This window comes from Canis lupus, chromosome 21 (assembly GCF_003254725.2).
Source record: "Canis lupus dingo isolate Sandy chromosome 21, ASM325472v2, whole genome shotgun sequence".
Lineage (NCBI taxonomy): Eukaryota > Metazoa > Chordata > Mammalia > Carnivora > Canidae > Canis > Canis lupus.
Genome location: NC_064263.1, coordinates 13,377,744 through 13,394,812, shown reverse-complemented (window position 1 = coordinate 13,394,812; position 17,069 = coordinate 13,377,744). Strand labels below are relative to the sequence as shown.

Genomic DNA, 17,069 nt, shown 5'->3' with positions numbered 1-17,069 from the left:
ACTTTAAAATGGACTGGATACAGCTTGTAAGTGGACGTGGCTGAAAGTGGGTGTGTAAACAAAGGCAATTAGATGGCAATAGGTATAGAAATGAAACATTAATTGGATTGGTTATTCTAAATAATTTTATAAATATAAAAATGACAATGTTTTACAGACAACTGGGTGGGCTCAGACCATGATCCCGGGGTCCTGGGATCGAGTCCCACATTGGGGTCCCCACAAGGAGCCTCTTCTCCCTCTGCCCCTCTCTGTGTGTCTCTCATGAATAGAAAAATAGGATTGTAATAGCTAACTAACTAACTAACTGTGTTCTACAAATTATGATCAAAGAAGATACCTGTCCAAATTATGAGCCATTAAGTTTTCAAAATTTCAGTGTTTGAAGTGTTGAATTATGATAATGCAGTTGCTAGTAAAAGAACCCAAAGTATTGATAAGTTAGAGCTGTTAGAAGATTTTTTAAAAATCAGCAGTCATATTTATAAGATGGATATATTCCACATTTATTCACTAAAGTGAACAGTGGTATTCAGAGAAATGTGGCTCATTTTGGCATTTATTTTTATTTATTTATATTTATTTTTAAAGATTTTATTTATTCATGAGAGACACACAGAGAAAGAGACAGAGGCAGAGACACAGGCAGAGGGGGAAGCAGGCTCCATGCAGGGAGCCAGCCCAACGTGGGACTCTATCCAGGTCTCCAGGATCACGCCCTGGGCTGAAGGTGACACTAAACTGCTGAGCCACCCGGGCTGCCCCATTTTGGCTATTTATAGCTTAAAAATGTGGGAGATGTACAGTGAATATTTGGCTTTGTTGTACCTCAGTACTTGCTAAAAATTTTAATAAAATTGTTTTTCACTATTTTTCTTCTTGTGAAATTTTTTTGTAAAATGACTTAAAATATATTTATTTTTAGAGAGTCTGTTAGACCCAAGCAGTAAATGATGATGACTGCTTTTTCTTGTGTACCAGCAGTAAAAGACTAGTTTCTTGTAGGATTTCTTCCTCTGAGGTGTGCCTTGTGTTAGGTTCTTGGGTTGCATTGAGGAAGGGCCCTTTGAGGAACACCTTTGAAAGATTTTCAGCTGCTTTTACACTAATAGAATGTTAATTGAAGAACTTATCTAATTTTTTTCCTTAAGACCAGGTCAGATGTTTTACTTTGTTTTTGTTTAATTTTTTGACAGTAAGGCTCAATGTAATTGATTTTTTTTTAACTTTTGCTGTCATGAATTCAGATCCAAAATTAAACACTAAGTTTGCATATTATGTTCCAGTGTTTCTTCCCAGTATTTTATGGTTACACACAAGAACGTTTGTATTTGAAGGTTATCACTACTCTGTCAAGCCCATTTTGGGAAGAGTGACTGAAAGAATGATTTTATTTTTTTATTTTATTTTTTTCTACTTTTTTATAATAAATTTATTTTTTATTGGTGTTCAATTTACCAACATACAGAATAACACCCAGTGCTCATCCCGTCAAGTGCCCCCCTCAGTGCCCATCACCCATTCATCCCCACCCCCTGCTCTCCTCCCCTTCCACCACCCCCAGTTCGTTTCCCAGAGTTAGGAGTGAAAGAATGATTTTAATTGCACAATGGATCTCTTTGAAAATATAAAGATTACTGAAGACTTTTGAGTCTCAAGTTGTCTTAGCCTCAGAGACCTTTAAAATGAAGTCAGAATATTTCTGTAGTCCCATCTCTTAGAATGGATCATAGCCAGTTTTATTTAATCATTTGCTAAGAGCTTCCATTTGATAAAGGAAGCTAGAGATGACAAGTCTTTCTGTTTGGGCAGTCACTCCCGGAGTAGTTAAAACTAAGTCACTTAAAGGTTGTATTGAACCTTTTTCCTGGATTGAGGTCATTGGAGCCTGTTATGCAGACAAATAGCAGTACATTTTCTGGACTTAGTGTAATTCTAGGTTTAAAACAATTAACATTTTGATAGAGTAAAGAACTTCACAAGTCCATCTCTCCATAGCTTGTCAGAATCTTTTTCAGGACTCTGGAAACTAACCAAAACTTTGTAGTAACCAGGGACGCATTTAATCAAGAAAACCACTGAATCTTGATAAGAACAGTGAGCTTTGTGGCATTTTAACTTACAGTGGACCCATCATCCCCTGTTCCTCAGCTCAGTGGTAGCCTTGAAAATATTAGCTCATGTTCTTGGTACTGGTGCCAGAGGGAGCAGAATGGACCTCAATCACAACAAATTGTAATTATAGTTGACACTTAAACAACATGGGGTTGAGGCACCAATCTCCTGTGCAGTAGAAAGTCTGCATGTAGCTTTTGATTCTCCAAAAACAGAACTACTAATAGCCTATAAGTTGATTGGACCACCTTACTGATAACATAAAAGTTATGTGCAACATGTATTTTGTATGTTATGTGTATTACATATACTGTATATGTAATAAGTTAGAGACCAAATAAGCTCGAAAAAAAAAATGGTATTAAGAAAATCATAAGGGGAGGGCAGCCTGGGTGGCTCAGCGGTTTAGTGCCACCTTCAGCCCAGGGCCTGATCCTGGGGACCCAGGATCGAGTCCCATGTCGGGCTCCCTGCATGGAGCCTGTTTCTCCCTCTGCCTGTGTCTCTGCCTCTCTCTCTTTCTCTCTCTCTCTCTCTCTCTGTGTCTCTCATTAATAAATAAAATCTTTTACAAAAATCATAAATATATTTACAATATTGTGCTGTAAAAAATATGTGTATAAGTGGACTCAGTTCAGACTTGTGTTGCTCAAGGGTCACCTGTATTTATTTTGGTTTGTCTGGTGGTTCCCTTGGAGATTAATTGAAAAGACTTTCCTTGGGACGCCTGCGTGGCTCAGTGGTTAAGCGTCTGCCTTCAGCTCAGGGCATGATCCTGGAGTCCTGGGATTGAGTCCCACATCGGGCTCCCTGCATGGAGCCTGCTTCTCCCTCTGCCCATGTCTCTGCCTCTCTCTCTCTCTCTCTGTCTCATGAATAAATAAATAAAATATTTAAAAAAAGAAAAGACTTTCTTTTATCTTACTGAAGTGACAACCTTGGGAGTGTTTGTCAAAAATATTTACCTGCAAATGTATTTGTCACTGATGCCTGAGGCACTGACAACAATCAAGGCAAAAATAGACTGACTACAAAGCTTGGGAGGAAATGCTGGGAGTAAAATAGTTTGGGGAATAAAGGCTTTGAGTTCTTGGACCTGGGAATTTTTGGAAACCTCAAAGTTAATAGTTAATATACAGTTAGGGCTGTGCACATGCTCAGGAAAGAATTAAGAAGGTCCTAAGTTCCCACTTCTGGCAGACTTTGGGGCTCTCCATAAGCAGGAAGTGAAAGGTAAGGCAGAGTTGTAAACTGCCTTGCTAGTATTAAAGGGATGTCCCAACACACAGAACCTATCTGCAAAGACTGGGAGAATTTTTGGGTTCCAGGCTTTTAAGGAAATGCCTTTTCAAAAACTAGCTGATCACTAAGCTAATAGAAATGTCAGTGGTCACATGGGACAAAAAATACAGACTTTAAAGTATTGGTTCAGAAAAGTCATTAGGAAACAACAAATATTAACAGACTCTGAGGAGGGGGAGACATCTAATTTCTGGATTTGCTGCATTATAATATTTAGCATCCAGTTTTCAGCAAAAAGTTAGGAAACATGCAAAGAAACAAGAATGTAAGGCTCTTTCAGAGAATAAATGAACAGAAACTGTCCCCAGGAAACAACATTGGACTTACTGAGTGTTGAAGGAAACCAGGAAAATGATGCGGCATCAAATAGAAAATATTAATAGAGTGATTATCAAAAGGAATTGAATATAAGTGATAGAGCTGAAAGTACAGTAGCAAAGGAGTTCACTAGAGGGTTTCAGTAGATCTGAGTACTCTGAAGAAAGAATCTGCGAACTTGAGGAGAGATCAATTGAAATACCTAATTTGAAGAGCTGAAAGAAAAAAGAGGGGCACCTGAGTGGCTCAGTGGCTGAGCATCTGCCCTTTGCTCAGGTAGTGATCTCAGGATCCTGGGATTGAGTCCTGCATCAGGCTCCCTGCAGGGAGCCTGCTTCTCCTTCTGCCTATGTCAATGGCTTTCTCTGTGTCTCTCATGAATAAATACAATCTTAAAAAAAAAGAAGAAAAATGAACAGTCTCTGAGATCCCATCAAGTATACCAACATATGCACAATAGGGGTCCTGGAAGGAGGACAGAGATGGGGTGGAAGGAATATATGAAGAAATAATGCCCTAAAATATTCTAAATTTTATGAAAAACATTACACAATTAAGTTTAGTAAACTTCATGTAGGATAAGCTCTATACCAAGACATATCCTAATCAAACTGTCAAAGATAAATTGGTAAGAGAAGCAACTCCTCACACAGGATTCTTAATATGATTAACAGCGGATTTCTTATCAGAAACAATGGAGTCCAAAGGCAGTGGGAATGGTATAAAGCACTGAAAGAAAAACTGTCAATAATTCTCTATTGAAAGTATCCATCAGAAATGAAGGGTAGGAGTGCCTGGGTAGCTCAGTCAAACGTCTAACCCTTGATTTCAGCTGAGGTCATGATCTCAGGGTTGTGAGATCCAGCCTTGCATTCAGCTCCATACTCAGTGTAGAGTCTGCTTGAGATTCTCTTTCCCACTGCCCCTCCCTCCAACGTGCATACATGTTCTCTCAAAATTAAAAAAAAAAAAAATGGAGAAATGAAGACCTTCTTAGATAAACTGTGAGATCATTACTCAAAGACTCAGCCATAAGAGATTAAGAGCACTCTCCAGGCTGAAAAGAGAGGGCATGAGACAGTAATTTGAATTCACATGAAGGAAAAAAACACAGGTAAAACCTATGTAGTTAATCATAAAAATCAATATTGTTTTGTTTGTAACTCCTTTCCCCCCCCACCCCCTCACCATTTGATATAAAAGACAACTTCATAAAATGGAAATCATTAACCTATGTTATGGACATGCTATGTATAAAGAAGTAATTTATGACAACACATAGGGAGAGAAAGTACATAACAAAGTTTTTGTGTACTACTGAAATTATTGGCATGAATCCAAATTAGATTGTTGTAAATTAAGATGTTTATGGTAATCCTTCCTAGTGCAACCACTAAGGAGATAACAAAAAATATAGAGTTAAAAAAATGGTAAGAGAATTAAAATGGTACACTAGCAAGCATCTAGTTAACACAAAATTAAATTCTCCATTTAAAAGGCAGAGATTTGAGGAATGGAAAAAAAAGAAAAAACATGATCCAACTATTGATTGAAACACAAAGTGGTTTAAAGTACAGGATGAAAAAACGATACATGCAAACAGTAAAAGCTTAAGCTTAAATGGATGGACTAAAATCAGACTAAATAGATGTATGACAAAAAATATTAGAGGTAAAGACATTATAAGATGATAAGAGGGCCATTCAGAAAGATAATAGTTATAAACTTGTTTGCACCTAACAACAGAATCTCAAAATTCACAAAGCAAAATGTGGCAGAATCAAAGGGAGAAAGTAGTTCAACAACTGGAAACTTTAATACCCAACTTTCAGTAATGGATAGAATGTCTAGACAGAAGGTCATTGAGAAAATAGAAGACTTGAACACTGTAAACCACCAAGAGCTAATACACAGAACATTCTACCCAACAGCAGCAGAACAAGTTCTTCTCAAGTGCACAATAGAGCATTTTCTTGGATAGACCATATATTAGGCTACTGTAAAACAAGTTTCAATATATTCAAAGGCAGAAGTCATACAAAATATGTTCTCTGACCACAATGATAGAAATAACATCTGGAAAATTCATAAATATATGGAAATTTAGTAAAACAATTTAAATATACTAAAACTATCTTAAAGTAGTCATATTTAGTGAAAGGTGTATATATTTTTAAATCACAGAATACATTGTAAGTTTTTATTCATAGCTTAAAAACTTAAGGAGAGGTTTTTTTCTTTTTTTTTAAGATTTTATTTATTCATGAGAGAGAGAGAGGCAGAGACACAGGCAGAGGGAGAAGCAAGCTCCATGCAGGGAGCCCGACGTGGGACTCAAACCCGGGTCTCCAGATCACATCCTGGGCTGAAGGCAGTACTAAACTGCTGAGCCACCTGGGCTGCCCAAGGAGAGTTTCGATATTTGTAATCCGTGTTCTAGTTATTAGGAATAATATGTTGCTCCAGATTTTTGTTCTTCAGTATTTGATTAAATATCTTAAAGTCCTATGAAAACAGCAGATAACCAAAAATCTATTGTATGATTTTTGTCAGACTAACTTTTTAATTGTCTTATGTGGGTTAAAAAAAATTGGCCTAAATTCTCCACATGTAAGTTAGATGGCACTTACAAGCTCAGGTGTATACTAAATGACACATTGAATTTTAAGGGGAAAAAGTTATTAAGTATTTTCTATGAATAAGCTTCTTTACTGCCTGTTTGATAACATCAAGTGACCTTGGGGTGATCCGTGACATTTAGTAAAATATGCTATGTCATTTATCAGTTATAATGGTAATTTAAGATCTTTCTATAGTGGAATAATGAGAAAATACTAAAACTAGTTTAAAAAATCTTAGAAAATATCCTTCCTTTGGAGTTAGCATTGATAATTTTTTAATGTGATTAATGCTTATTCATTTATTTTTCTCATTTTGTTACTTTCCATTTCTACCTAGCAGTAATTTTAATAAGTTTTAGAGAAGTCATAGCTGTTTTTCTGGTGGGAAAAATTTTAGTTTTCTTATTCTTTGTTAGTGTGTAAAAACGAGCCTTTTACATTTTTCTGAAAAGAGATAAACTATGTAACAACTTTTTAGTGCATGTAGATCGGAGGGTTTTCACATATTTACAAAGGAATATGTGTGGCTACAAGTTAAACTTGAAATTTGTGGTACATATTAATTTTTTTCAGGAGAAGGAAGCCAACATCCTTTTGGAGCCATGAATATTGTCCGAACTCCATCTGTTGCTCAGATTGGAATTTCAGTGGAATTATTGGACAGTTTGGCTCAACAGACTCCAGTAGGCAATGCTGCTGTATCCTCAGTTGACTCATTCACTCAGGTAATGCGGTACACATTTTCTAAAAAAATTTTAAAACCAAATTCTATACTTTAAAATTTAGCCTGGTAGTAGAAAACATGTAAAAATGGAGGTAAATATGTATGGCATAAATTGTTGGCTTCCATGGATGATTTAAGCTTGCCTGCTTTCTTCTATAGATATTTTAAAATTTATAAATGCTTCGATGAGACTTGTTTTTATAGTGATGAAATAGCTCAAAGTGATTTAAAAATTGAATTAAATATTAGCATTTTCTTTTTTCCTCTCACAGTTAGTTAGGCTGTGGGTATACAGTTGTGAACCTGATTAGTGAGATCCTTGTCCTCATGGAGCTTTAAGTGACATAATTCCATGATGGTTGACTTTTAAACTGTACAGCAAAGCCCTGGATGGGAGAATGATACAGGCAGAGGTGTAGCTAATGCAAAGGCCTGGAGGTAGAAATCTGTTATTCGAAGAAAAATATGAAGGGCTTTGTGGCTGCTGTAGTGTGAGCAAGGGTGAGAGATGGGAGATGAGATGAGAGGTAATTGGGGAGGGAGCCACAATATAAATTCATATGGTAACCTCATTGGCTTTTATAAAGACTTTGACTCAAATTCTGTTTGGAAGAGAAGAGAGTTTTGAGCAGAAGAATAATAGAATTTAACTTATATTTTAAAAGGATCACTTTTGCATTTTTGGACGGACACTCTAGTAAGAAGGAAGATCAATTTTAGGAGGCTCTTTTTTTTTTTTTGTTTTTTTTTTTTTAGGAGGCTCTTTTGAACATCTAGATGACAGATGATAATGACCTGAACCAGGGTAGTTTGGGGAGGTGGAAATGAAGGTGATTAAAAGTACTGGCATACCTCGTTTTATTGCGCTTCACTTTATTGCGCTTCGCAGGTATCATGTTTTTTTACATACTGAAGGTTTGTGGCAACCCTGCATGGAGCAAATCTGTTGGTGACATTTTCCAGCAGCATTTGCTCACTTTGTGTCTCTGTGTCACATTTTGGTAATTAGAACATTTCAAACTTCTTCATTATTTGTTACAGTGATCTGTGACCAATGATCTTTGATATTACTATTATAATTGTTTTGGGGCACCACAAACTGTGCCCTTGTAAGATGAAGAACTTAATCGATAAGTGTTGTGTTTTCTGACTGTTCCACCTACCAACTATTTCCTCATCCTCCTCCCTCTCTTTGGGCCTCACTATTTCCTGAGACACAACAATATTGAAATTAGGCCAATGAATAATCCTACAGTGGCCTCTAAGGGTTCAAGTGAAAGAGAGAGTCAATCTATGAGGCAAACTTCATTGTTGTCTTATTTTAAGAAATTGCCACAGCCACCCCAACCTTCAGAAACCACCACCCTGATCAGTCAGCAGCCATCAACATCAAGGCAAGACCTTCCACCAGCAAAAAAGATTACGACTCGCTGAAAGCTCAGATGATGTTTAGCATTTTTTAGCAATAAACTATTTTTTAATGAAGGTATGTACATTTTTTAAAGACATAATGCTATTGCATACTTAATAGACTATGGTATAGTGTAAACAAAATTTTTACGTGCACTGGGAAACCAGAAAATTCATTTGACTCACTTTATTGCAGTGGTCTGGAACTGAACTGCAATATGTCCGAGGTATGCCTGTAGTTGATTTCTAGAGATAATTTGAAAATAGAGCCAATAGTGTGTTTCAGCATGTGGATCACATTTAGGGTCTGAGATTAAAGAGAGACATCAACTATGGCCCAAGGATGTTGGCTTGAGGACCTTGAACACAGGAATACTATGAAAAGAGCAAGTGCGGAGTGGAATCAGGAGTTGGATTTTGGTTGTACTATGTTTGGGATACCTGTTAGACATCCAGCTGAAGATGACAAGTCTAGAGATCAAGAGACAGATCTGGGATATGGATAAAAATGTGGCAGTTATCAGTGTAGAGATAGGATTTAAAGTTTTGAAGGGCATATGATTACTAGAGAAGTAACTAAGTGGAAAAGTTGGCCAGTGACTGAGCTTGGGGCCATTTCAAATTTGAGAAGCTTAAGAGATGAAGAGAAAGAAAAAGCAGGCTGAAGTAGAAGGAGACCCAAAAAGTAATGTTTTGGAAGCTAAGCAAAGACTGGTTTTTAAGAAGGAAGAAGCATCAATAGTATCACACTGCTGATGGGTCAAGATGAGGGCTAAGAATTACCTACAGGATTCAACAAGATAGAAGTCATTAAAAAGTTAGCTAAGAGTTCAGAGAATTGGAGTTTGGAGTGAGTTGGAGAGAAGGAAGTGGAAACACTGAATATAGATGAGTCTCGATGAATAGTTATAGAGGATAGCAGATAAATCATTTGGTTGCTTGAGGGGGCAGTGGGGACAAGAAATTTTTTTTTTTTTTTTTTTTTTACCATTTTTAATGGGAAATATTACATCATGTTTAACAGGAATGAAGCATTCAGGAAAAGAGTTTGGGAGAGTTGCTGAAGAGTGTTTGAATAGGAAATGAGAGACGTTAGATAGGATAATAGACCGTATTCAGAGTAATGGTCATATGGATACAGATGTAGGTGGTTGATAAATGTGATGAGAACTTGGGCATGTTCTCTCTTGATACCTTCTCTTTGCTCAGTGAAACAGGAAACAAGGTTGTCAGCTAAGATTGAGGGGAAAGGAGTATAGGAAATATAAAGAAAAAGTAGGAGAGGAGGAGGGTGAGTGGACTAGAAAACCCCTGGGAACCCCTTATGAGTTTGCTGGGCAGCATACTCTTGAAGTTTGTGGCCATGAATTTAAAGCAGACTTGTCACATCTGAGAATAGGCTGAATTAAGAATGACAGAGTCTGGGTCTTAATTTTTTTTCCCCCAGTAATTAAAAAAAATCAACTGCTGTGCTAAAAAGAAAAGCAAGTTGTAAAGCAATAGTTAATAGTATCCTATTAAAATGTCTGAAAAATATTAGAAAAATGTATTAGAAAAATGTCTGAAAAATACATATGAAAGTGATGTTCTCCCTGGAAAGGGGCAAGGAGACTTTTTACTCTATATATTTATAAATTATTTGAACTTCTTAAATAAAGCATATATATTTTTTATCAAGCACTTTATTATTATGAAGTGTTTTAAATATATAGGAAAATACATTCCACCAATATTTTATTATATACCTACTGTGTGCCAGGACTTTTCTAAGCACAAAAAATAAAAATAGGTAGACAAAATAATAGCTGTTCTTATAGAGCTCTCTTTATAGTGCAGTACATACAAAGACTTCTGAGTGATTTCCATCTAGATTAACTGATATTTGCCATATTTGCTACTAATTAAAAAAAAAGTATTTCTGATACAGCTTGCTGGTCTCACTGTTTCTCTTCTTCCAATTCTTCTCCAGGTAGCTGCTCTTCTAACTTCATGTATCTTTGCCATCCTATGTTAGTACTTTAATTAAGAGAAACATTCATATATATATCCACAAAATATATATAACATTATTTGTTTAAACATGTTTGTAAAATACACTTAGTTATTCTTGTTTCATTTAATGTTTATTAATAGTACATATACATGGCTTAAAACGTCAGATAGTTTTATATGCAAAACAGTTGTTGGACAGCCCCGGTGGCCCAGCGGTTTAACGCCACCTTCAGCCTGGGGTGTGATCCTGGGACCCGGGATCGAGTCCCACGTCAGGCTCCCTGCATGGAGCCTGCTTCTCCCTCTGCCTGTGTCTCTGCCTCTCTCTCTCTTTGTCTGTCATGAATAAATAAATAAAATCTTAAAAACAAAAACAAACAGTTGTCCTCTGTTGTACTTCTTATACTCTGCTCTTACTCTCCTCAAAAGCATTCACTTTCAACCACTCCCTCATTTTTTTTTCCTCTACCTGTATTTACAGGTACTCTACCTGTATTTACTTCCTTGTGGCAGAAAAAAACTTGCTTAATCTGTTCTTAATCAATTTATTTGTTGTAGGTATTTTCCATTGACTTACCAGTGCTGTTCCCCAGCATATAGAGTTTTTTCTCTCCTTTATAAAAGATTAAATTTTAAAAAATGTTTTATTTTTTAAAAAAGATTTATTTATTCATTTTAGAAAGAAAATAAGGGAGAGAGCACACCTATGGTGGGGAGGAGCAAAGGAGGAGGGGCAGAGAGACAGAATCTCAAGCCCGGTGAGTGCAGAGCCTGATACAGAGTTCAATCCTACAAGACCAGAGCTGAAACCAAGAGTCAGATGCCTGACTGCGCCACCCAGGCACCACTAAAAGATTTTATTTTTAAGTAATCTCTGCACCCATTATGAGGCTTGAACTCACAACCCAGAGTCATATGTTCCACTGACTGAACCAGCCAAGGCCCCCCCTTCCCCCCCCTGCCTTTTTATTACAGGTTTTCACTAAATTAATATTCAGAGTTTTAGTATTATGATCAGGTAAATATTTTTCAGAACTGAGCCAGATGTAGGTAGTACTTTGATTACATTTCCTTTCTTGTATGACTTTTATTTTTCTTGGTTAATAAATACTTCATTTTTATGTTTTGCATGGATTTCTATTTCCATGTCTAATTTATGCCCAAACTCTGCCAAGTATAAATTCCTATTCAGTATATTTTTAAAAAGCAATTTTAACTTTGTTTTCGAAACATCCTTCTTGAAACTCTCTTTTTTGTTCTTCTGTGGACTGATTATTCTCTGGGTCTGTTGCATAACTGTAGTCAAGGTATTATTTTCTTACACTATTATTGTAGAAGTTCCTTTTATTTCTGTTCTGTGTTGTAGTCCTTTTTTGTTTGTTTCCTCTATTTTCCATTCTTGTTGACTTACCCCTTTGTATGTTTAAAAATGATTATAAATGGTATACTCCACAAATTTCTACAACTTGCTATTGTTCACTCAGCATGATTTTTAAGACTTATCTGTGTTAGTACATGGAATAAATCTAGTCTTTTAATTGTGTAGTATGCCATTGTATGAATGAGACAGTTTTTTCATTTCCATATTGATATGTATTCTCACTAATATTTAAGACCTTAAATTTTTGACAAACTGTTGGGGTGAAATTTGAATATCACTTTGTTTTGGTTTGTATTTCTTGATGACTGGTGAAGTTGAGCATCTTTTCTCATTTTGACCTCATTTTTTTTTTTTTTTGGAATTGATCATTTATGTATTTTACCCAATTTTCTGTTGTATTATTTGGCACTTTTTAATGTAATTTAATTTCTGGGCAAAGGCCTTTTTGTATTCTGGGTAATAATACTTTGTAATTTTCTATATGTTGTGGGATGCCTGAGTGGCTCAGTGGTTGGTCGTCTGCCTTCGGCTCAGGGCTTGATCCCGAAGTTCTGGGATTGAGTCCCACATCGGGCTCCTTGCATGGAGCCTGCTTCTTCTCCATCTGCCTATGTTTCTGCCTCTCTGTCTCTAATGAATAAATGAATGGAATCTTTAAAAAAAAAAAAAAAACGTTTTCTATATGTTGTAATTTTCTTCTTCTAGTACGTTGCTTGTTTTTTAATACTATTTTTGGTATCTTTTTCATGCAGACATTGTATTTTTGTGTTGATAATCTTAACAGTTGTTTCTTTTCTGTTTTTTTTTATATATATTGGAGAAATCTTTCTTATCCTATTCTAATGTGTGAAGGTGTTCTCATAGTTATTAAAGCTTTTATTGAAAGCTAGTCTTTTTCTTTTTTTTTACTCTGAGCTAATTGCATCTTTGTTATATATCATGTTGTCTTATATGCTTGGATTTGTTTCTGGGCTCTCTTCTATTCCAATTAGTTTATTTGCCTGTCCCTTTGCCAGTAAAAGTCTTAATATCTGGTAGGCTAAGTCCCCCCTCCCCCCTCCCGAACCCCTTACTCATCAAATAAGCTTAGATATTCTCCATAATACTTTTAGTATCGGCTTATTAAGTTTCGTGAAAAACCTTACCAGATTTTGTTGGAAATAACATTGGATTTATAGGTTTAGTTTGAGGAGAATTGCTTCCGTTACATTATGTCTTCCCATCTTAAAAATATTCTGTCTTTCCACTGAATGTGGTATATATAGGCCCTTTAATTTGTTTTCTTTCCTGTCTCTCAAGGCAGTCTTGAAATATTTTCCTAGGTATTTACAGGCTTTGTTTCTATTCTGAATTGGATCTTTTAAATGAAAGTTACATTTTAAAATTTTGTTGTTAGTGTTGAGGGTTACTGTTGATTTTTTTCTCCTGATACTGATCTTTTAATAGTGATTTTATTGAACTCTGGATATTAGTTCAAGTAACTTTTAATGATAGCCTCCCGTATTAAACTACCTTGATATTGTTAGGCAGAAAGATAAAAGCTAGTAAAGCATTTCCTCTCATTATATTTAAGCTTTTATCTTACTGGCAAGAAGAAGACTTCTTAGTATTTTATATGAGAAAGTAGCTTGATTTGAGGAGGGTGGGATTTGAGGGAAGGGGTCATAGTAGATGTAGAGGCAGACATAAAAGAAGATATTTTGAAGGAAAAACATTTTTCCACCCAAAATGAATGTTAGGAAATTAAAATAGTTAAAAACCACAGAAATTCTGAGATATAAAGGAAGTACAAAAGGTAGGTTATTAAGATTTTGTGCCACAGTGTCATTTTATAACTTTCCTTACAGCATTAGACTTAGAACTCATGATCCTTAAAACCAAGTATACTGGAGGAATAGTTTTAATTAAAAGTATTAAAGTCTGAGTGGAATATTTAGTATAATTCATTAATCCGTTCATTATTAACTTTTCAGTTCACACAAAAGATGTTGGACAACTTCTACAATTTTGCTTCATCATTTGCTGTGTCTCAGGCCCAGATGACACCAAGTCCATCTGAAATGTTCATTCCAGCAAATGTGGTTCTGAAATGGTATGGGACATCTTGTATCTTTAATATTAAGGCTTTTAATAACCATATATTGTTTTGCCTGTGAATGTATTTCTTTTTTGACATTTAAACATATTCTTTTATTGTGGACATCAGCATACATTAATTAACATTGGCATGCCATTTAAAAGCATACTGTGGAGTTTACATCAAAGAATGTTCTTACCCTCAATATTCTGTTATATAGTAGCCATTTTGAATTTATAAAGACAGGAAAATACAATTGCTTATTTTTAGGGGCCACAATTAAAGTTGTAAATTTTTCAATATTTTTATTTATAAGTAACCATATTTGAGTCTTGAAATACAAAGCAAAATTTTTTTGTGATTTAGAAAGTCTTGATCTGAAGTAGAATATACGTAAGGCATCAGGGTGGTTTATACTGCACCCTATACTTAAATGATTAATAAAATTGATTTCCTTGGCTTTCCCCTGGTTCTGTTTTAATTTAATTTAATTTATTTATTTGAGAGAGAGAGAGAGAGCATGCGTGTGCGCATGAGCAGGGGGAGGGGCAGAGGGAGAAGGAGAAGCAGGGAGCCTGACAGGGGGCTCAGTCCCAGAACCCTGAGATCATGGCCTGAGCCAAGGCAGATGCTTAACTCACTGAGCCACCCAGGTGCCCCTCATGATTCTGTTTTATAGGTGTTCTTTTCACTTTGACTATCCCAGAGTGTGGGGGTGGGGGATACAAGAGAATTTGTTGAACAGCTGGTAGCATGGTGTAGCATGGATTGATCTGGAAGATACTAGGTTTGAGCTTTGTTAAAATATAAGTATTTGACCTTAAGCAAATTCCTCTCATCTACTCATTTATGAAATGAGGGAGTTAGATTTGATTTTTTTTTCCCCCTTGGGTCTGTCAAATTTTGCAGAAGATAAAAGTTAATAAAATTTATTATGATTTGTGCTCTGATATAAGCTAGTCATACTTAAATCACTATGCTTGCTATCCTTTTATAAGAATAATAAAACTTTCAGATTAAATTTTTAGCTCTTTTGTTTTTTTATCTTAGCTTTTTAGAAGTGACATCTAAAATGTTTGCTTTTTGATAAGTCATTTGGTAGATTACAAAAGATTTTAATTTTCTTGTAAATATATTTTTTCTTTTGTAGGTATGAAAACTTTCAAAGACGACTAGCACAGAACCCTCTCTTTTGGAAAACATAATTTGAATAAAATAATTTTTGATGGATTCCGAAATTTGTCATGTTTTGAAGAGAAATGCCTCCATTTAAAAGTACGAAGTCAAAAGGATCATGAAGCCTAAGTTTAAGAACTACTTATTGACTGAAACTTAATGAAACTCTTTATAAAAAATTAAAAACATGGAAAAATGAAAATATGTTCCTTATTAATGAGTTTTTTTTTTCCTTAAGCTTAAAATATTCAGAGGCACACACTTTGTTTTGGCTAGAATTCATTTTTTACTTAAAAATAAAGCATATTCACAACAATAGCGTGCCAAATGCCATTGAATTTATAATCTTCCATTTACTTTTATGATGCTTTGCTAGAGTAGTTAACTTAAAATCAACTATCAAAATCGGGATTTTTTGAAAAACATCAAATATACATTTTTGCATATGGAGAAATTATTTTTAGTATTTCTTAAGATTACAAGTTTTTCCATTAATATGGATTGGTTATCAGTTTTATATCTGCAGATTCATACATTTTTATTTAATAAAATTCCCATGGTTAATATTGATGAGGTTTTATTTAATACTGGTGATTTGAGACATTTATGTGTAGAATATAGGATTGATTTAGTACCTTTTCCTATTAAGTTAAAGCCATTGTGTCTCATTCAGAAAGGAACTTTAGCTCATTTTATACTGGTGACATCCATTGACCAAAACCCACTACATAATCAAAGCTAGGTTTATTAGCTTGCTGCATCAAGTAAGTACAAACACCAGAGGTGTATCTCCAAAGGAAGGATACATATAGGAGTTTGGGGTCTCTGGTTAGTTTTGAAACATTTTGGCAAGGATTGGTGAAAATTGTACCAGCAACTCTCTAGTTCCTGGTACAGTGTCATTAGAACACATGAGCCTATGCAGAATTATCACTTGATTAGTTTGTGATTTTATCTTGAAATATGTATCCAATTGAGCTACCAGTAAGAATTTGAGTTCAGGCAATTTTCTTGAGTGTTGTCAAAGTTTGGTAGACTTAGGCATTTTGCAGGTTGTAGATTTTTGCAAATTGTAGTTTCTCTTTCAATTCTCACTTTTCTTCTGGTTTTTCTTCAACCTGTGTTGAAGGACAGACCATTACCTTCTGCAATTGTAATCAAGCCAGATTAGTATTGCTTTTTACCAGGTTATAATTGTATATCAAGTATTCAGTGGTAGTCCTTACTGAATCTCAGATCTTTATATTAATAATAGTTGATTGTTGAATCATGTGATTTGGCAGTGACTACATAACAGCATTTAAGTCTCAGAACAGAAAGCATCTGCCACCTATAAAATATCAGAAGCAAAATTAGTATTCTATTAGAATGCAAAGCCAGGAGCCTAGGTTACAAAACCCAGACTACAAAAATTTGTAGCCCAAAGTCCTGCTGGGTCTTATTATTATTTTGTAGAATTTTAAATTTATTTATTCGTGAGAGACACACACAGAGAGGCAGAGACATAGGCAGAGGGAGAAGCAGACTTCATGCAGGGAGCCCAGTATGGGACTCCATCCCCGGTCCCCAGGATCAGGCCCTGGACTGAAGCTGGCGCTAAACTGCTGAGCCACCTGGGCTGCCCAGCTGGGTCTATTTTATAGAGTCAGGTAGCTTCTTTCTTTAGCTTAGTTGAAGACTATTGTACCTGTCTAGTGATTTTTATAGACCTTTATATATAATATAATAAATGCAAATTGCCTTTTGGTTTGCCAAGAGGAAATAGAAGACTATGTCATTGCCCATGACAATCTTGGAGAGTGAACTCAAACTGGTTGTTGGGCTTCCACAGCATGAGTCAAAATTTGAATCACCTTTTTTAGTTGTGTTCATAAGAGTTAACACTTTTGAGAACTCTCCTGAGTAGCCAATTCCTGCTTCATTTTGAAAGTCTCTGGTTATCCTTCCCAAGGA

At 35.5% G+C, this 17,069-nt stretch overlaps 1 protein-coding gene across 4 annotated transcripts in view; it reads left to right on the top strand.

The window, feature by feature from the left end:
• The window catches only part of HIKESHI (heat shock protein nuclear import factor hikeshi), a 39,205-nt gene extending 23,887 nt beyond the window's left edge, over positions 1 to 15,318 (top strand). For 2 of the 4 annotated variants that reach the window (XM_025419379.3, XM_025419382.3), the window contains 3 exons: positions 6,930 to 7,081; positions 13,837 to 13,955; positions 15,091 to 15,318. In XM_025419379.3, the coding sequence (XP_025275164.1) occupies positions 6,930 to 7,081; positions 13,837 to 13,955; positions 15,091 to 15,145 (326 nt within the window). In that variant the 3' untranslated portion in view covers positions 15,146 to 15,318. Of the gene's footprint in view, positions 1 to 6,929; positions 7,082 to 8,406; positions 8,567 to 11,161; positions 11,241 to 13,836; positions 13,961 to 15,090 lie in introns of those variants that run through there. The other 2 variants (XR_007404795.1, XM_035704053.2) reach the window with 2 other exon arrangements.
• Positions 15,319 to 17,069: the final 1,751 nt, after the last annotated feature.